This window comes from Caloenas nicobarica, chromosome 7 (assembly GCF_036013445.1).
Source record: "Caloenas nicobarica isolate bCalNic1 chromosome 7, bCalNic1.hap1, whole genome shotgun sequence".
Taxonomy (NCBI): Eukaryota; Metazoa; Chordata; class Aves; order Columbiformes; family Columbidae; genus Caloenas; species Caloenas nicobarica.
This window is the reverse complement of record NC_088251.1, coordinates 30,280,983-30,302,610: the sequence shown is the minus strand read 5'-3', so window position 1 is coordinate 30,302,610 and position 21,628 is coordinate 30,280,983. Positions and strand designations below refer to the sequence as shown.

At 39.3% G+C, this 21,628-nt stretch overlaps 1 protein-coding gene across 1 annotated transcript in view; it reads right to left on the bottom strand.

Moving 5' to 3' along the window:
* The window catches only part of GRID1 (glutamate ionotropic receptor delta type subunit 1), a 516,801-nt gene that overhangs the window by 302,152 nt on the left and 193,021 nt on the right, over positions 1-21,628 (bottom strand). Inside the window, exon 3 of the mRNA XM_065639013.1 lies at positions 2,158-2,442. Within this exon, the coding sequence (XP_065495085.1) occupies positions 2,158-2,442 (285 nt within the window). The remainder of the gene's footprint in view (positions 1-2,157; positions 2,443-21,628) is intronic.

The following is a 21,628-nucleotide window of genomic DNA, read 5'->3' as shown; positions in this document are numbered from 1 at the left end:
GCCTGGAGCTGGCAAGGCTCAGTTGGCTTCTAGTGGAATTAGAAGAAGATGGTTGTCATATCTGAGAGGAAGAGGAGAGGCAACAGCACTTGGGCAGCTGCAGTATGCAGCACACTCTCCACTGGAAGGAACGGAATGCCTGTGGCAATTTTCCATCCCCTTTTAGTGCCTATCTTACTGGTACAGACTGAAGGTCAGTCTGTGATAAATGGAAAAGATAAATTTGATTGTAACTGAATTTACAGAGTATGTGAATTAAGCATTTCAGGACCTGGTACTGAGATGTTAACCCTTTGCAGAGAGAGGCAAAGAAACATGGACCTACTACTGAAATAAGTGACAGTAGAGTTCAGTAACTAGGTTTGCTACCAGAGAAAATGGGTGACAGCAGTTTGTACATAGAGCATTTATGGTGTTACCAGGGCCAGGATTCCCAGGGGTTGGAACTGCACCCTTGGAAGATACCTGACTCAAGCAGTTTTGGAAGGTTAAAGCTACAAATCAGCAGGAGAGAAACAACTGTAACTAGAAAAGGGTGTTTGTAAGACATACTTTCAAGATTTTTCTTTCCCATTCTTGGAAATAACTGTTAGAAAAATTTTATCTTTTTAAGCCAAATTCTCTGCTATATAGTGACGTTTTCATAACTACCAGAAGGCCACCAAAAGAACACCTTCCACGTACATTGTGGTTTTTGCTTTCAAAACATTCACTGATCAGGTGTTACCCAGGACAGTAATTATATATTACATATCCATTTATTTGCTGGGTTGCTAGATTTTTGAGTCCACAGATTAACTCTACAAGTCCCACGGTAGTCTCCTCATGATTAAAATAATTCTATAGAATTAATAGGATGTTAGGAGCCTTGATTGATTTCCCACCAAAAATCACCCTCATTATCTTCAATCTGCCTGTTGAAGAAACAGCAAGTGACACCTCTAACAGGTGAGAACAAGTCTTTCAGAACTCATTCAAGTTCTGGACTCTTTGCATAGCCTTTATGAATTGTTGTGGGGTTTTGGGGGTTTTGTTTGGTTGGTTGGTAGGGGTTTCTTTGTTTGGTTGGGTTTTTTTAAACCAAAAGTAGCTCAATTTCAAAGCCAAAGATGTTATTTCTCTCTGATTCACCATTGAAAAATATGTCGTTATATAGGGAGAATTCAAATAAAGATCTATTTTGCAATTGTGAAAGTATAGTTATAAAATCTAAACTATATGTACAGATTCACATAAGATTATTTTTCCCACTGCAATTTAACCTTATTTTCTTTGTATTCTCTTCACAGTAACTCAGCACACCAGAAGTATATGCATCACATTTTAAATGTAAAGTGTTTTCAGAGTTTTAAAGCATACCACAGAAAATTTATTTTCCCCATTATGAGAATGCTGAAAATACCACGAGTTAAACATATGGAACAATATTCTTATCAATTGAGCAGAGGAGACGCGGAACTATATTAAAAAAAAAAAAGTTATGCACACAGTTCCCTTTCACTCTGAGAGCTTGGCACAATGAGAGATTTATTTTTTCCTTGCCTCTTTACACCCATCATAAGGTACTAAATTTGCTTGGGCAAAGACTCCTTTTCCTCAGGTTTCAGCTCAAAGTAAAGATTTTTGCTGAAGGAGAGGCATCAGATGTAGTAAAAATGCTAACTCTACCATTTGGTTTAATGCCAGAAAGTATATCACTGAGAAATTTAGTCCAAATGCAGAATAGTGTGAGGAAGCATGTGAAAAAAGAAATGGTAATAGTTATTGTGAAAATTAATTTTTAAAGAGAACAGTACTCAGCTTTGATAGAAAGTGTTTTCTGGGAATGGGTAGAGGCCATGTTGAACTTGCTTGCACAGCTATGTGACCTCTGCCAATCAATGTCAACACTTTATTAATATTTTACTGAAAAAGTGTGAGATGATTCAAACTTCGGCTGTCTTGGTTGGTGTTGCTAAGCAATTTTGCTGCTTGTCTGAGAACTAGTATTCACAGCAACCTTTCCTTCAAAGCAAAGACCCGCATCCACTTGAAACACTTTCCCCTTCGTCAATGAAGAACCCAGCAAGTTATATTCCACCCCTCCCTTTATATTTTCCTCTCCATTTCCCAGTTAAAAAGAAATCAATTTAATAGTGCCTGAAATTCCTCACTTACCATAATCGCTGTCATAAAACACTATGAATTTCTGCCACCGCAGCTCAGTGACCAGTTTCAGCATCACATCGTTGAGGCGGACGGGTGGGCGGGCGGCCAGCGTGTATTCCTCCTCCTCCAGGCTGGGGTTCAGGTGGCAGGCGGTGCGCGGGGAGCCCCCCGTGTTGCGCTGTACAAAGAGGTGCGGGATGTGCATGGCATCTGTCAGGGACTGCAGGGCGTTGGCCGAGGCACAGCCAGTGGATGTCACTAAGGCCAAGATCCCCAAGGTCATCAAGTCACAGGCTGGAGAAGACAAGAAATAAAGCAGGGTTAGAACAAGCCCAGCAAGTCCTTCGATCGACCTGGATGCTAATAAGGGAACAAGACAGGCTTTACCCTTGCCATTAACACAGAGCTGAAATGAATTCAATTACAGTATCAGCTGGAGCTTTTCAGAGATAGGTCGCGTAGCATTACAGTAGGAGACAGTATCTGCAATCTGTACCGATAAGACAAAGTTGAGGACAGATAACATTATTACTGTCATTGCTTCAAACAGGAACCGATGCAAATGGAGATTACGGCCCTTGCTTCAGGTCGTTCCTGGTGGAAGCAGGAGCTTAACTCCCATCTTTTAAAAGACACTTCACTGCTTTTACCTCTTAGTCTTTTTTGTGAACATTGGATGAAGACTTTGGACAATAAAGAGCAATTTCAGTTTCAAGGATGTGTCTTACAGAACAGAGTTTTGAAGCATTTTTGAATTGATGAAAAAATATTCACTGTATGTCTCAGAGCAATGAAGAAACAACAAAGACACTCGTTAGAACAAAGACAACCCACAAATGACTAAACAATTATTAATAACAGTAGCTGTCTTTAAAAAGATCTGGAAAAGTATGTACCATTTTAAAAGACTGCATATACCTTCGAGTCTATCCGTTTTTGAGAATGAAGTGTTAGATGAGTTTGAAACACAGGCCATGCAGGTTGGGCAGCCCTGGGCAGAGCCCTGTGCAGCCTTGCTCTGCTGCTCAGGAATAGTTTTGGTTGGAAAATACCTTTGAGATCATCAAGTCCAACTGTTAACCTCACACGGGTTGATCTCCCAGGGCTCCTCCAGGTAATACAACCTGATACTCAGTTGGAGTCAGAAAGTGTTTCCAGCCAAGGCCCCCAGCCATAACTCAGGAGCTATTCAGTCGGTGGTGGTGGTAAGACACTGTAAGCCTGTAAAGCAGCCAAGCCATGAATGCCTGTTTTTACCAACCCTCTTGAACAAGGGGCAGCAAAGTCGGCCCCTGGGAGCTCAGCACAGAAGTGCTGCATCAGCCCTGAGGGTCCCCCAGGGGCATGTGGCACCTCCTAATTGTCTCGGCCTTTGAAGAGGGCTGAGGGAGAGCTCAGGGTGTCGCTGGCAGTTTCAGTCCCCTAGCAACCACCTGCACAAGCACAGCCTGCCCAAGGGAAACCAGTCGCTCTGCTTCCCCAGGACAGAGGCCCAGCATCATAAAGCCTCCCACAGGAAGTGGCCAGTGATGCTCCACAGTCCAGCTGCAGTCTGCATGAGTTAGCTAAAAGTGGATAAACAAAAGAGCCTCTGGGGTGTAATCCAGAGCCCCTCCGGGACACGCAGAGTAGCTGAGCAGGAAATTCAGCTTCCAGCAGGAGAGGGGAGGCTGATGGTGTATTCCCTGGCATAAGGTGGCTGCCTGCACGGGGCCCTGCTGCTGGGGCACGCGTCGGGTCTGGTGACACGGGGGAGACTTGCTGCCACCCTAGCGCTGACCCGCCATCTCTGATCTCCCGTGGAAACAGATTGAGTTGGAAGGTAGAAAAATGAACATAATGTATTAAAAGGATTTACTTTTCCTCCTTTAAACACAAAAGTATATATCCACTTTCAGAGACCAAAAAGTCAAAGGGTTATGCATAATTAATAGTAATTAACAGTTAATTGTTAATTAATACTAATTACATAAAGGCACAGTAATTAAATACATAAAACTGCTTCTAATGCAACCAATGAACCATTCCACCAAATATCTTCATAGACCAGACATAAAATATATTTCACTTTGATATGAGATAGCAGAAAGAAATGTTAGATCTTTTGTACGCGTAGAACATTCAACACGTATCCTAATGCAACAGACAGAGATGAAGTGCTTTTAAAATTATTTCCTTGACGGTCTTTACAATAAACATATGTCAGCTGCATTATCTAAATTTACTCTGTGTTGATTATAGCTATATGAAATTGTTCTTTGTTTTTCCTGAGAGCTGACCTGATTTAACAGCAGGGAGGCATTACATTTGCCAAATGGGAGACCCAGGTTCGGGAACAGATTTGATTTCCCAGGCTTCTTGCCAGAGAAAACTGAACATGTCATACAGGTAATTTATTTAGTCACAGTAGGGGAGGGAACAGAGAAGTGGGAACAGAGGGAGAGAACAGCAGAGCTGAGCTATAAACCCCTGCAGAGATCACCAACCAGCGAGCTTTGCTGTCACCGAGGGAGAGAGAAGCAAGACACACGGGTCTGTAGAAGGAACAATTTACTTGCAAAGCAGACAGGAGAGAAAAAATAATGCCCTTTCTGATGGCAGGCTGCATTCAGAGAGTCACTTATTTGTGGAATATAGAGCTGATCGCCAGTTGTATAACAAGAGATAACTTTATGTAGTAGTTGACGCTAATCAAAAGCTGCTCACTTATTAGTAGTAAAAAGGCCGGGATAAAACAGGCCACAGCAAAGGGGACCCCTTATCTCCCAGCACAGCCCATTGAAGAACACAGCTGAAATATCTCAGCAAAGAATGTTTTGGTTGAGGCATTTTCCCAATGTTTTGTAGTTTGTGCCAATGGGTTAAAATGAAGAATTAGTCAATACATTTCTACATTCTGATATTTTGTCAATTGATTATGTTCTGCCTGAAAGCATACGCTACAGTAAGCGTTATCTCCTCTTGGCTTTCTGTTTTGAGATAGTGCAGCAGGCAATAAAAAACCGGAATGACTAAGGAAAACAGGTTTCATATTTTCTGAATTGCTTTCTTTAGTCAAATTACAGAATGTGAAACAGAACGTCATATTTCTAATAGAAGACTTTCGCTATATAAAAATACAATGGATTCCGAGAAATTCAGCCTCTCCATACTTATTACACTGAAAGGTGAGAATAAGGTTTTAGCATATAAAGAAGGCAAGTATTACTTTCTACAAGAGTAACACAATCTGGAACAACTACATAACAGACACCAATTCATTAAAGAACTTATTAACTCTCGAGAAATCTTGAAATTATTTAGCAAGAGAATGTTCAAGGATTATACAATCCCAGAAGAAAACTCTGGTGACATTTGTTTTTAGGATTTGCCCTCACATGCCTGTGTTTTCTTGCATACAAAACTTGTGACATGAGAAAATGTGTAATTTTCTGTTTTACTTCGTACTAACTATGGATTCTAAGCAACAATCAAGCATCCCTGACTTTGCATCTGAGTAAATCCCTAATTCTGTGTGTCAGTTGCTGCATCATAAGCACGCAAAAGACCCTGCAATTTTTGTACATCAATTTCATAAGCCTCATCTTGATTTCGTTAAAACTGAAATAAAGACATTTGAAGTGCCTTGGTTCATGTCAGCCTACGAACATAAGGGAAAGGGGAATCAAAACAACCAGACATCTTCAGTGATCTTCAGTTTCTATAGTTGTAATTATAACAATTTCATATTGCTATAACTAAGATGCTTTCATATTTATTTATCCTGTAGATATATTTACATAAGTAAGTTTCAAGAGAGAATGTTTTTTTAAGTATTTGTTCCCCAGATAAAACAACACAATGTTCCAGCAATCCTGCCTTCAGGTTTCACTGCTATATGAATAGCAATAGTTATTAGTTTAACTGTGCTGAATGCCTTCATCATCATCAGGCTGCATTTTAAGAGAACACCAACATCCTACAAACCATACAGTAAGAAACGGGCATGTTTACATGATGAAAACATGAACATCACCATACCTAAAGAATAAATCTGCATTCATCTATTTAAGCAGACTAAACTATGTCGTAGTAGTCGTTCATCAATGTTAGTATCAATGTTCACCTCCGTCAACAAACCGTCGCTCAAGCTTATACTTGGATTTCATTGAAGTTTCTCAAATTATTGATCAATCCAGTTTTTTGTTGTTTCGGTGAAGTCTCTCTCCTAACCTATATTTTTGAAGTCTGTTTTCAGGAAGTCCCATTTCCACATCTGCTTGACATTTTACATCTTGAACTGTTATTTCCATTACAGAGTTTCATGAGACACTGCTCTCTTCTCCATCTATTGTCAGGTTTTTTGCATTTACCTTCTCCATGTTCTTTCTGTCATGATGGTGACAGAAATAACACAAGTTAATATATTTTGAGCATCTTCTGACTCAATTTGTCTAACTTGACTCTTACATCATACCAATACATACTAAACTTTTCTCTCATTCTGTGATGCTCATCTCTAACTCCAGTCATATCCCATTAAGACCACACTTAAGCCTAGAAAAGCAGCTATTATTTTTCAATATAATAATATATATTATATACCTTATCCATATGACCTTTTTAATCAGTGGGACTCCTCATGGCATGTGAGATAATACAAGAATTCTGCTTTGCTACAATCACATTCAAGGTCTTGCTCTTCTACCATTGCTCATGTATTACCATCCTATTTCTGAAGACAGGTGCAGATGGCAAAGTCCTGATTTGGCACCATCTTCATAGAGATATCTGCATTAAGAGCTTTAGTTCAGATCTCTCTATAATTAAATCCCTCTCTCTCTAAACTGCAGGGAATCAAAATACTCCAAGAGAAACTGTTGTCTTGCTCCTGGCAACATGACAATATGACCATCTTTCAGTCTCCCTTTCAGTGGTTCCCTGTTATTCAGAAAAGGGTAGAAACTTGTTCCTTTGTTTCCACAGTTATCAATAGACCAGCTGCCATGGTAATTTAGGATCTAACAATATATCCACCTACTGGCACTCACACTGCCTCTTCAAACTTCAATGCCTTTCTGTCTCTCACTTCTGTGTACCACTGTAGCTGGTCCTACCCACTTTGGACACCATCTCATTATATTTGATAAATCTTCTCTGAATTGTTTTTCTTTTTTTTTTACTATAATTTTTTTCTTCTTTTTCAATTTAACTAATCCTTAGGAGTTCTTTACTGCACTGCAAGTGGAGAATCATCATAATCATAAAAACTTGCATTTTCAAAAATTTCACTGTTTGAAAACTGAGAGGTTGCTGTCTTTTTGCTCAGAAAGATTTTCCGGTGAAGGAAAGGAACTTCAGATCTGGCAAGAGAGTGGAAATCCACTCACACTGCATGTACCCGCTATTTCTGGTGCAGTACTCTGCAATGAAATGATTAATAAAGTTGGCACTAAAGTGTTTGTAATGAGGTTTCAAAGCTACTGTCCTCCTGAGGTTAGTGACTTCATGCTTGCCTTAGTACTATTGTCTCATTCAATCTGGCAGAAAACTCATTTTTCACATTGTTCATCTTGAAAACCAGTAGAGGAAAAAATAGTTTTCTTATTAAAACATTAAATTCCAGAGAACATAAATTCTGGGGAGAAAAATAAATACGTAATTCTATTTCAGGAACCTAAATCCTAATATTCCATGAGACTGTCAAGACCTGTAATTTATTCTGCTGGAAGAGCATAGTTAGCAAATCCACCAACTGGCTTAGCAAGCAGATGCAGAATATCATGTGCTATACACAAATAAACACACGATAAACCAGCTATTGTGTTGTTCACATGTGCAAAACTTTAGCAGAAATTTGGTTTATTAGCTAATTTACTTAGAAGCAGATACAAAAAACAAGTTTTGGGTCAAACACTAGAATAGCAAAGAGTTAGGAGATAAAAATATATCAGTTCAGAAATCTGATAAGCTGTGTCTTTGATCAAGATATAAGGTCTTCAGGAAACACATCCATAGAGATATTCTTAAATTAAATCTAAAGAAATCCTGGGAGGTTTGCTGAGAGCACCGAGATGAGACAAAGGATGAAGACAGAAGGAAAAAGACTGCAGTTCACCAAGGAATACTTCAAGAGGATGATGATACAATTCGTTCAGCTAAAACCAAAATAACATAAACCAGAGAAGTGGGCATTTTCACACATATCTAAACAAAATTACAATGTTTCTGCTGTTGTGCACAAGAAGCTCCTATGAAATCAGGGGCACAAACCTACTACTAACTTAGTCACACAGAAAAACAGTAAAAGACTGTTAGTTATCTACATTTTAATTCTCTTTAGGCCTCAGAAGACCTTTAAAATTTAAATGTTTTTGTGCAAAACCAGTGCATCAGGCAGACAAAATTATAGAATAATCGTATTAATATTGTTGAAAATGCTTCTATGAAAAATACTGACCTATAGATTCACTCCTACTATTGGTGAATTAAGGACAACATCAAAATCAGTAACCTAAGCACTCTCTCAACATGATGCTTCACTAAATGGGGCTTCCTGAAGAATATTTTTTTCTTACTTTACATTTTATGATATTTGCTTGCTCTTCAGCTTCTTTCATTAACCGAGTAAGGCAATTCATAATGAATTTGCATCATTGGCACCTAATGCATGTGTCCTTCCTTTGGATACTTAGCAATAAATATATTTTTCTTTGTTCCAATTCTGCAGATTTCTACTTAGCTTTATGTTCTGTATTTACACTATGTTTCTTCAAATAACTAAGCATTTATTATTTTTATTATGAAAACTCTACACAAAGCTATAGGTACTTGTCACAGAGTAACTTAATAGAGAGAAAAGATATCAAGCATAAACAGCAAAAATATTTTATGTAGCATTTTTATTGCTGTATCACCTTATGTGTAGTGAAGATGAATATTTCTTACTCCATTACACAGACCATCAATCAAAACAAAATGCATCTTAAAACAAGAGAACGAAATCACAATTAGTCCTCTATGGTTTGATGCAAAAATCAAACCAACCAAAACTCTTAACTACCCCAGCTTAGGTGTGCACATTTTTTGGATATAACATTTGAGAACGATAAATATTTCCTTCCTTTCATTTAGCAGCTCTTCTGCATGTGGGACCAGGATACAGACACTCCTAAATCGCACGGTTTTTGTGATTATTTTGGAAGCCATGGGAAAGCCTGACATAGCCTCACCATAGCTCCTGAGGACAACTTGTGCTCCCCACTTGCAAGCATCCAGAGCCAAATGTGATGCCAAGTCCTCCACCAGAGATGAGAATTTCAAATCATAAAAGTATTCCCCATGTATAATAATACATTGTGAGAAGGGCCTTGGAGAGCACCTCTGGCTAGCCCAGCATTCAAAATACAAATGTGACCACTGATGAATACTGCAGACGCTCTTACAACATAGATAAATATATAACCAGCCTGAGAACCAAAGAGGACAGAACATGCCTGGGGTTTGTCAATTAAATAATATTCTTTCCAGACTTCACAGAAACACAATATAAACTTAAAACAAAGGAAGCATGTACCTACTCAACAAAAAGACAACACAAACTCTAATGTTTGCATCCTCAAAATCCCTGTTTTCTGGAGACTCATATCAAACAAACCTCCCTTTATGTGTCCTTTTGCTGAAGCCATGAAACCCACATTGGAAAGAATTCAGAGGAAATCAGTGCAGGGGTCTTCCCAGTTCCAAGAAGCCGAGTGCCCGATTTCCTGCCAGCTTGCAAGCTCAGGAAGGGCTTCAAAATCTCACACACACACCATATTGCCAGAGCATCTCTGGACAAGATGCTGATATGTTCCCTTGTGTAAATATGTATGATGTAAGGTTCTTAAGAAGTTATTTGCAACAGCAATAAAACCTGGAGCCACAGTCTCTAAAAACCACAGACTTACAGTATAAAATCTAAAAGATATATAAGCCAACATGTAGCAAGATCGTTAGCATCTACGCACAGACGATGCCCTCCATGGGGATTTTTGATACTTAGTCTCTTAATAACTACCGACCAAAACCATTACACTAGATACTATATTTTTTTTAAACTGAATAATTACTATTTAGCCTGTTTCTGAATTCTTTCCCCATCCTTCACTATCTCTTTTTTTCTTAGAAAACACAAGATGCGGGAATCATAGCTGTTTTTTCTTAGCAACTGAATCTTAGCAACTGAAAAAAGACTGGCAAGTCAGTTGATAAACATTTTTTTTTTCCTTTTAGAAAACCTTATCATAAATTGTATGGGTAAAGTCCTACAGATGGATATTTCAGTCTTCAATTTAGGTAAAATTCTCAGCAGGCCAGCTCAAAGTGTCTCATGATCTAAAAATTAGATATGCATCATCACCTACATTTTCTAAGATAATGATGATTATTTCAGTAGGCCATCAGTTACAATGAAAAGATTGCAGGAAACTAGTACATACATATATTACTGTGCATTTAAGTGTACATGTAATCAGCGTATCAGAATATCCCTGACAAAGCAGCATCTAAAATCGCCTCAAAATCTAAGGAAAGCATGAGATTTTGAAATGTTTACCAGAAAATTTCCAGAAGTGTTATTAAAGATCCCCCCACCCCCATTCTTGGGCTGTCTTCTTATTGTTTTTCCAGCATGCAGCAGCCTCAGCTGAACAAGAAAGAGGAACAGGGGAAGGAGAGGAGAAGAAAAAAAAAAAATAAAAGTAATTTTTTTAATATATATTTTTCCTTCAGAATCATGCTAACCAGTACTCATAGAACAGAGTAGCACATGGTGATTATCACCTTCCTTGCACTGCTTTGCTCAAACTGCACATTACCTCTCCTGGGGTCAGCAGCTGGTTCCATCTCCTTTGTTTCACTGCTCAGAGCAATAACGGGACGTGTCCTTACTGCTTGTTGACACTGGCTGCATAGGTGACACAATATTTAGATTTTCAACTTGCTTTCAACTATAATATATGCCTTACCACCTGATGTCTTGTGGGCCAATCCTCAGCATGTGTAAACTGTCAGAGCTCCCCTGACATGACCAGAACTGCCCTTTACCTCTAAATAATAGTCTCCGTGCCTTGTTTCCTCCATTATCCCCTTGGTTCAGCGTATTCAGTAAACTGTTGTTGTTGCCTTGCCCACACAGACAGATCGCCTAGTATTGGTATGAAGGCTGCAAAATGCTTTTATTTTATAGGACCTGTAGTGAGCCCACAAAATTGCATAAATCCTTTCCCTAGAATGCATATTGACTGCAGCAATTGGAGGTTTAAAGCAATTTCCCTGGCAAATCAAACCAAAAAGGCATTAACACTGCATGACAACATTCTTTGTGTCAGTATCGCCCCAATAAACCACCAGCTGTCATACCTGAAAAGGTAACCAGGAGCAGGAAGAGGAGCAGTCTAGACCACCCTTCTGCTCATGTTTATGCAGATAAAGAAATTATTTCAAAATGGTATGTAATATACCATAGAGAAGGAAAACAGTTACCACAACCAGAGTTGCAGCTTGCATTTAATTTATGGGAGTGTATTAATAGCTCTCTTCAGTCTTTAATAGTCTAAAATAAAACATGAAGGTCCTCTCCCACTGAGCACACCAGTAAAACTGCTTTACTCGCCAAGCAGTTTAGTTTCCATACAACTGAGTGATGCCACCAAGTGGTGAAGAAACGCACCACTTGTTTTCCAAGTAAGGGTTTGAGTCAGTCTTCACGGAACATGCTACATTTTCTGTGGAAAAGCTTCCACCATGAAATCAGTACAAGGCATATTCCACTGATAAAAGTGCATTAATTGAGCACTAGTGAGAGATAAGAGATGGCCTTGTTTTTACAAAAGGCAGATCTGATAGTGCTCTCTAGCTCCTCCAAAGAAGGTAAGAGTCTCAGAGCAGAAACAGCTTTATAGCTAATAATCTACTTTTGAAAGACTAAACCAAGAAAAATTGCATAATGTAGGTATTAAAAAAAAAAAAACCCTGTAGGCAACAATTTAGCAATGTGAGCAGTTAAGGACGTGAAACATCACAGAATTTCAACAATTTCTAGTTTTCCTTCATTAATAATTTAAAAAAATCCTTAAAGCAGCTAAATAGTACCTGACAGTACAGAAATTCTCCAGAATAACTGCACTTCTGTTTTCTCAACAAAATGTGATTCCATTTGTAACGGTTTTCTTCTGGAATAATATTTTGGCATCATGTTTAAAAATGTGAATAAGCATTTCTAGTGATTTTGAACAGAGCATGGTTTTACAGATCTACGTGTTAATCACAATGACATGAATACTATTTTAAGGCACTGAGCCAGCTTTGACTTTTTTTTTTCCCCTTTCTCCCCTTCAACACTAGTTCTGAGGTAGAATTAACTGCAAACCACCTCAATTATTCAAGAGACATAAACAACTGCTTTTCTGAGTGCTGCATATTCGATTTCCATTCTTTGCAAGTTCTTCCATAATTATGTTTTCTTTTGCCCTTCAGCACAGAATAAACTGCACTTTCTCACCCCTCTGCTTCTTTCACCTGCCTTTCATTACAAATCGTAGTGATAAGAAAGTATTTTTTCACACCTTCATTAGCATTCTGCAGGGATGCTTGACTTTGCTGCCTCCTTTGCGACTATATTACATGTACACGCTATTATTTTACCGTCAGCGTGGGTCGGGCTCAGTTCCGTCACGCACAAGAGGAAAACACTCTCCTGCCATTTACAAAAAGCAGTGAAACGTAGCAGCTCTAGACAAGCTGATAAAATCTCCCAGTTCCTTGGTACCGAGAAACTCATTCAGATTCTGAGCCGCATTGACAAATACGGAACACGTTAGCCCTGCTGGTGTGTCTAATTGGCAGTAATGATACCTATGCACAGAAAGTGCCAACAGAAACTTCAAATGGGGCGGGGTGGAGAGTGGCTCCCTTCCCTTAAATTGTCCTCCTTTGTATCATGCCTCATGCCAAAAAGCAGGAGAGATGAAGATCAGTCTAAGCCTCACGACATGGCTTCTGAACAAACTACAAAAGATTTCTCTATTCTGCTGTTTCCCTAGCACATGCGGGGCACGTGCCACTCAGCGCACACTCTTCTTGCTCACCTGGAAATGTTAAGGAAACCAAAACACTGACACATGATCGCTCTTCCATAACCAAGCTGCCATTGTGCCCCAGTAAAACACCTACTTGGAAATAACCAAATCGAACAATTGCAAACTTCATTCCAAAGCAGCATTTCACATCCTCTGAGCTAAATTTTAAGACGACGACTTAAAAGGGAGCCTTTGGTGTATATATATATATATATAAAATACTATCAGAGCTGCTGCATTACGAGAAGCCAAATGTTAAGAGACTCAAGGTAAATTCACAAAAGCTACCATTGCCTCATGCATGAACTGCAACTTCCATACTCCAACAACCAGCTCAAGAAATGCACAGCCCTAAAACTTATCCTTAGCATCCTGCCTATGATCTCCCCCTCCAACGGCTATTACTTCTACCAGCCAAGTGGACAGCAATATTATGTAAGGCAGATGAGACACCAGAAATCAATTTACGTAGCCAGGGAAGCATGCCCATGGTGAAGGAGACAACTTATCCAAAAAACATTCATTTATTTATGCCAACTGCAGAAAGACTTTTAGCATTTATGAATCTAGCTGTGACTCAGTCCGCATTTATGGCATATATTTATTGACAAGTTTTAGGGGTTGATCTATTGAAAGATCTCTGCAATGTATCACATACTTCCAATTGCATCCCAGGATTATACGAATATCCCAAACCTAGCAGCTGTCTAAAGCTGCTATTTCATTTTCTAAAATCAACTTTAAAAGGAACACTTTCTTCTTTCCTCATCCATGAAACACATAATGAATGCCAAAATTATTTTTGCTCAATACTGAGAAAAATATTCTGTCCTCACTCAGCACCAGTATTCCTTACATTAAAACCACTTTGCTTACAGATTTCAAAACCCCATGGCTATCCAGTGCTACAAAATGGGTGGCATTAAAATACTGCAGATCTGCTTTCTCCAGTTTTCCTTTTGGGAATTGCCCTAAAGTAACTTCAGATACCACACATAACATTTTTAACACCTAATAAAGCTACTCTAAATTATTGGAGTATTACTCTGAATATCTCCCCTTTAGCTCTGCACGAGTCAAATCGGGGAAAAACATCAAAGCCCATAAATTTTCAAGAGTTCTCATCTAAATACATGAAATTAGCCGATTGTTCAAACTTGTTTAACACCTGATAGTTCCCCACTGTGAACCTCACGGCAGATTTTCAAGAAGTCACAATGCTTATGAACCTCTTACCCAGAGGCTGCTTGAAGACCAGGCCTCTTCCTTTGATGTTCAAATGAGACCTGACCTCTCGAAAGTTGCTTTCATTTTGGACTGGACTTTTTAAATTTTTTTTTTTTTAAACCATCTCAGCCTCCATCTCTGTGGATAAACACATACTATGCTGTGCATTACCAGGCTTGCCTCATACCAGCACAGACGTAGAATATTTATTTAATCCCATTCAGAATTGTTCAAAAATTGGTCTAATTACCCCTTGCACCTAGGGTTTCCCTGCATGTAAAAATCACTCTAGGGAAGACACCAATGTGAAAACTAACAAGATAACCTGGAGCGACAGACAGGTTTGACAGAGGCAAGTACCTTTTCAGCTACATCTACTGTGAAGGTGGAAAATTCAAAGAAAAGTCACACCAAAAGACAAAGAGTTATTCAGAGGCGGTCAAGCCTCTCTTTGCTGGATCCATTTTCTTTTAATGTTCCTATCAAACAGCAATACAGAGTTTCTGAAGGTCTCCCTCCCTCTCTTCTACTGCACACATCTCCCCAGCACACAAAGGCCACACACTGGTATGCCCGTTGTTGCTGTTCCACATGGCCACCCACGATAGTGTCAGGGAGACCTGGAGCACATCAAGCGTAATTACGTGTCCCAGAGAGCAAAGGCCAAAAGCAGGAGGACACCAGTGTTTTGCTCCTCAGTCTTGCTGGTAAAGAGAAATGGCTTGCAGAGGAGCAGAAACAGCCTGTGGTTTTAATACCTGGTTGCACAGCTGGTGTCAACAGTGGGGTTTTTACAACCATGGAACCCTCTTTCAAGACCAAGTACTTCTGGAAAGAGACAGAACCTACCCAATCAGTGGTGTAAAAGCATCTTTGCCACCAGGTTGTCCAAAATGGTGAAAAGAGCTTTAAATTAGGAGCAATGGGAAGGGAAATGACAGCCAACAATCAAATGAGGAATTGGGGAACCAGCTTGATGAGCAAGAGCATGGGCTGACGTGCACAAGGGAGGCCTTGAAAACAGCAACGAAGGGACCCACACCAAGGGTACGCACGCAAATATAGAAATGACGAGGAGAGTGTGGTAGGAAATCCTCTCATACTAAGTTGAGAAATGAGCAAGGGTGGGTGCATTCACATGGCTACAGCCCCACAAAGATGCTGTTGAACCTTCTCTCATTACTGGAGTGCTGCGGTAACTTTTTTTTTTTAATACAATAGGTTTACTTCTCCATTGTTCAGCTAGTGACTGGGTTCTAGGAACTGACAGAGTTATCGTTTTTTAAAGCAACTGAATCATAGATGTGAACAGATTTGTTACTGAAATTCAAGTTTCAGTGAGCTATTCAGGCCAAATTTTACCTTTTTTTATATAAACCCTAAAATTACTTGTTAAAGTGACCTAAAAGTGAGAAACAGGTGTATTAAATCCATACAGAAAAAATAACTGGCTTTATACAGTACTTTATTGAACAAAAATATGTACTAACATTTTATTCTGCTAGTCTCTTATTCTGTCTGAAATGGTGTCCATCATGATTAGACTACCTGACCTTCACTTTGAGCTTTCTTTGCTCTATTTGTCTTCCTCCTTCGCCCTCATTACAATTACAGAGTACTTCTTCTAATCAAGTTTCTATGGATAAAATAATGTACTAACAATTAAAATACTTTATAAAGAAGACAATCGATGCTACTACTAAAGTACTCTAGAGCATCATATTTTCAAAGATGTGATTAATTGCAATGCTTATGCATTTTATTAAATAATTTCAGGCAAATAAGATATCATGTCATACATATGAAACTAATCATTAAATTAGATTACAAAAAGGACTATGGAATCCACAATGAAAGGGAGATCTAAAAAAAACCACAACAAATAAAAAAACCCACATACACAAAAAAAAACCACCACGCACAAAAAAAACCCCCGACATCAGGAAGCAAGCCTAAACTGACTAATCCAGAAGGAATCACATACAAATGATCTGCTATTAAAATACCAAATCCCTGTCTCCTACCACAGGATTTGAATGAATCCTACAGAAGACCGAGGGAGCTACTAGTGCGCTGTGTTCAGAGGAACCGATCCCGAGGAACAACCAGTTATTAAGACATTAAGTCTGATGGGACAAGTAGTGCTCAGTAAGGAATTCCAATATCACATCTTCCTGAACCTGCTTCTGCAGGACATTGTAACACCAGTAACCATTGCCTGTGTGGAGAGTTAGAGATGCAAGAAAAACGCTTAAACTGACAAGACAGATGTCATATGAAAGAAGCTAGCACAAAATTCCAACCTGGGCACACAGAGAGATTGGTTTAAGGAAAGGAGAAGATGCATCTCAAATACAGAAGCAGAAAGAGTAGGTCAGAGAGGGATCCTGCTTTAAAATATCAATTCTCTTTTTGCCAGTTACCAAATAATAAATGACTGATTAGAAAACTGAATTTCTAATCAGAAGTACCACTACCAATGAGGATTTTTATTTGTTTGTTCATAGGTCACTAATTTCTCACTAAAGGCTTTTACTTCATCTTTAAATGTGCATTCATTATTGGGTCATAGAGATTTTCTGAGAATACGTATTATAGTCACATGGTTTAGTCATAAGCCAGGAAAAAAATTCAGGAGACAAATGTTAGAAAGTCACAACAGCTACAACCTTCTTGCTGTCCCCAGCATCAGGGAATTTTACTGTGAGAGAAGCACTCACATTCTAGGACCACTAAAATTCAAGGTACAGCAGAGCACCACAGACAGCACAGTGTCAGCTTTAGAGGTTTGACATACTGACAGTAACAATGTTATATTCCCTGCAGGGCTAAGGTTTTATTCAGTTGTCATTGTACGATTGTTATACTCACTCTGATTTTTTCTTTTATTGTACATCACCTTTATAAAATCACTGTCCCATCCAAAACATACGCCGTATACACCAGCTGAATTGTCACATTCTTTATAACTTCTTTTCTCATAATTGCTATTTTCATAAAGTAACTTGTCTGTAAGGTGTGGGGCTGGGGGGGAAATCAATACTCAGGCCTGATGGTACTTTCCTGTCTAGAATCTCCCTTGTCCGTTTTCTAATAACATACACAATTGGCATTGTGGGCATTTACTGTTTCCCAAATCTCTCCAGAAGTGAGGCATTGCCTTCTGAGGGTAGGTCTCTAGACACCTAAGGAAGGTACAGTTCCCGAGAGCTCAAACATTGTAGCCTGGCTCCCCAGACTCGTTGGTTACAACTAGCTCTCCAAGCTTCCCAATTTACTTAAAATAACCCTTTTCCAAAGAACCAATTTCATGGGTGCTAGACTAGACTATAATTTTTCATTCAAGGATCTCTAACAGTCAAAATACAGATCATAGTTACTAACACGAGAAACTGTGTAAAAAATACTAACACGCCATTTCCAGGCTCCTGAACATATGACCCTCACCTGGATGACTCTTCCAGATTTATGTGTTTTCTTCAGACTGAACACTCATCTGTTCCCCTTTCTTTCCTTCTGTTTCTTGCCTGGACTGCAGAATCTCTTCCCACATGTAACCTTTTATCTCTTCATCCTTAAAATAAGTGGTGAAAGACCTTGCTTTTATAATCTTTTGTTATGCTTTTATAATATAGTCAACTTTGTGAAGAACTCAGACTGAAGTCCCCACTAAGCACTTAGCTTCCTGCCTTAATTTGATTTTGGTCTTTATAAACTCATTTTTTCATAAGCAGTAACCAACCCTTGCTTCAAGGGCCTTTCACAATCACAGGTGATTTCCATTGCTACTTATATATTATCACAAAAAAACAACACCAAAAAAACCCAAAAAAAACCCCAAAAAACACCCCACAACAACAACAAAAAAACCCACAACCAACAACAAAAAAAACACCAACAAAACACACAATGAAAAACAAACTTTCAAAAATAAGAGACAAAAGGAAGGGAGAATACCCATTTTACAAATGGACTTCCAGCAACTGTATATCTTTGTATAGAGTTCATGATCTTGGTGAAAAAAAAAAAATCATGCATTGTAAATAAGCCGGTTCTGAAGGAAGTTTCAAAATAAAATGATTCACACATCACATAACATTTTTCATATGAACTTAATAGCACAGCAGATGCATTTTCCCCATGAGGTAAATCATTCATCACTACGGAACTCCCTCATCTGCAGGAGAAAGCTACGCTTTGGTTTTCCCTTTTCTTTTTTCTCTTATCAGGTACGTTAAGGGTTTATATTGGTCAATGCAGCCAGAAACTTCTTTTTCTCTCGTACCAGAAATGGTAGTTTCAGAATCTTCTCATCACAGATCTCAATCACCAAGATAGGCTTGAACATCAACAGCCTATCTAAATGCCTTCTATTATTGTTGTCCCTTTCAACCTTTGTCACAGCTCACTTATCTTCTCTCAAATTACATTTTAAAGCTAGGACCAGGACAATTGAATTTTTAGCTAAGCCTAATGTCTTGACTTAGAAAGTACCTAAAATCTTGCTAGACAGACAGGTTCTTCACCAGTGCAAGTGCACAGTTGTACTAGAACATGCTTTACAAAGCACATACTTACTCACCCCTCCCACATCCCCTGAAGTGAGATCTATAGAGAACCTGAGCATTTTCTGCAGTATTTATTATACATACAGTACTATGAACCACTTGTATTTTGGACTTGATTCATCTGAATAAGCAACTTACTCGAAATTAAATTGAATTTATTCCCTCACCAGGCTGAAACTATTTTGTGCAACCAGGAAACTACCTCCTGGATAAGACATATCAGTTGATTTCTCAGGGGAGCTTTTTGTCAGAAAGACTCTTCATATTTACATGATAAGAATATTTTTATATAGTCCAAATCTACATCTTTAGACCATCTGTCTGACAATGACCTTGCACATTGATTACTCTCTGAAATTCCATAGTGATCAGTCTTATGTTATATATATATATATGTGTGTATTTAGACTGACAAGTATTTCTCAGTTCTACAAGAGAAAATTGATTTTTTCCACTGATAACAGGGTTAGTTAGCTGTACAGCCCAAGGCATAATACATTATCCTTGGCCACGGTACCAATGGAGGGTGTTAATGAAGCCTCATTCTGCCGCAACCCTAAAGTCTGGGGGAAATTCATCTCCTTGTATGCTTTACACATTACATCTAGGTGTAATGGAGGCACATACAGGATGCTCCTTCCTCACAGCCCTCTCCTAGTGCAGGGTGACTGCCACATACCAGACACAGCCTGGACACTCTGGAGATCAAGGCCAACATCTACTGTAAGGACATATTGCTGCTTCTCTTACTTGGCCTGGTGGCTACAACAAAGCATAGCAAGATGCTACAAGTCAGCTGCATGACTGAATCCTGCCTGCAGGAGGGTGATTGTCAAGTACGTTTAAACCTACTTCGCAACAGGGAACCTGGACAATCAGGGAAAAACATTTTTGCTCCCTTCCATTCCAAGCCAGTTCCAGTTTAAGAGACATTTCTGCATATAATGAAAAGGCAGTATTTTCTATCCATGCTCTCAGCTATCTTTGTTTTGCCTTAACTGGAAGACAACTTTTCATGTTCTGTGAATATACCCTTTCTAACATCTGGGACCAGCTGCTCAGAGTCGAGCCAGCTGGACTGCACCAAGCCCCAGGAGCCAATACAGATGCCTGTTGTCACTAGAAATCTTTGTGCCCCACAATGTGCTAATGTACTTGAAAGTAAATATGATCTAAAAAGAACAGGTATTTCGAAGTGAAAAGTTTCTTGCCCACTGACCATTGGTGAAGTCATCTAAATTTCTACAAAGTGAAAGATCAACCACAAGAAGTTCCATATGGAGAACATACTAATCTTTGTGTTAAAAGAGTTTCAACCACTTCTATTTTAAATTTAACCTTGAAATTTCAATCTAGGTAACAGCTTTTTTCTCTATTTTTTATTTTACAACCTAAATACTTGCAAAAAGAAGGCATAAATTCATAACTTTGTTTTGATGCAGAAACTGAAAATGAACAGGACTCAGCTGAAGTTTATTGCACCAGCTAGTACTTGCAGTGTCAGCTAATTAGAGTTATGCTACAGCTGAAATCTCTTGGTTACCTGTCCATCCCAGCAGTCCATTCCCATGGATCACCACTGGGCAGCACAAGCAAAAAATTATTAACAGTGGTTCAGTGACTTATGTTTTATCTGAAGCCCTCAAGGAGAAGAGTTCATGGAAACATGATGTTGATTTGCAGTGATGACTGTATATGGATACATCCACAACATGCTTTCCATCTTTCCAGAACAAATCAGTATTGCTGAATACCTCTCATGCTCTCACCTACATGCTTTCTCATAGGTGTATTTGGGACACCACTAGCTCACAAGCACACATACAGTGTTTTTTCTATTTAACATATGCATACAGTATCTGTTGATGCAGTAAGAGGTAAATTCCTTGCAGGCCAATTTTTAACATGCCCATACAGTAGACTAAACCCTGCCATAAACCTGAGAACAGGTGCACTTCCCACAGAGCACTTTATATTCCTAGTGGGCTGATGTTGGGGTTGACTGCCCCTCTGAGGTGCCATGGACAGTGGTGCGGGTTCTCGGTGTGTTAGCCAGGGGCCATCACAGGCTCTGACAATCCTTGCCAAGTTGCTCGGTGAGCTCATCAGGCCAAAAGACTTCTGGTCCCTCTCCTACCACCAGCAAGCATTCCCATTCCTGCCTCCCCACTGCATGACCCAGGTTGAGCCTTCTGGTTACTGACCCACACTCGATGTCACCCCCGAGCAGCCAGGAGACCCTGTGGGTCTCAGCTGCAGTTAAATAACTCGTCCCCACTCCTGACACTTCATTCAGTCCATGTGCTACTTTGGCCCACAAGGGAGTCACTTTTCTCAAGGGTCTGCAAGCTAAAAAAGTTTGGCAACTGATTGGCCTCTATAAACTCAGTTCGGAGTGAGCATCAGCTGGCAAGCTCTTGCTTCAGTTCTTAGCTATGAAGAGTCTGAGATCTCAAGGGCAAGTTATACAAATCCTCAAGCATAAAGCATTGCCTGGCTCCCATCTACACCTTGGGTACGTTCCAGCTAAAACGGTGACTGAATCTGTCAAACACAATCCCCAGTCTCCGTTGCTCAGAAGCCTCA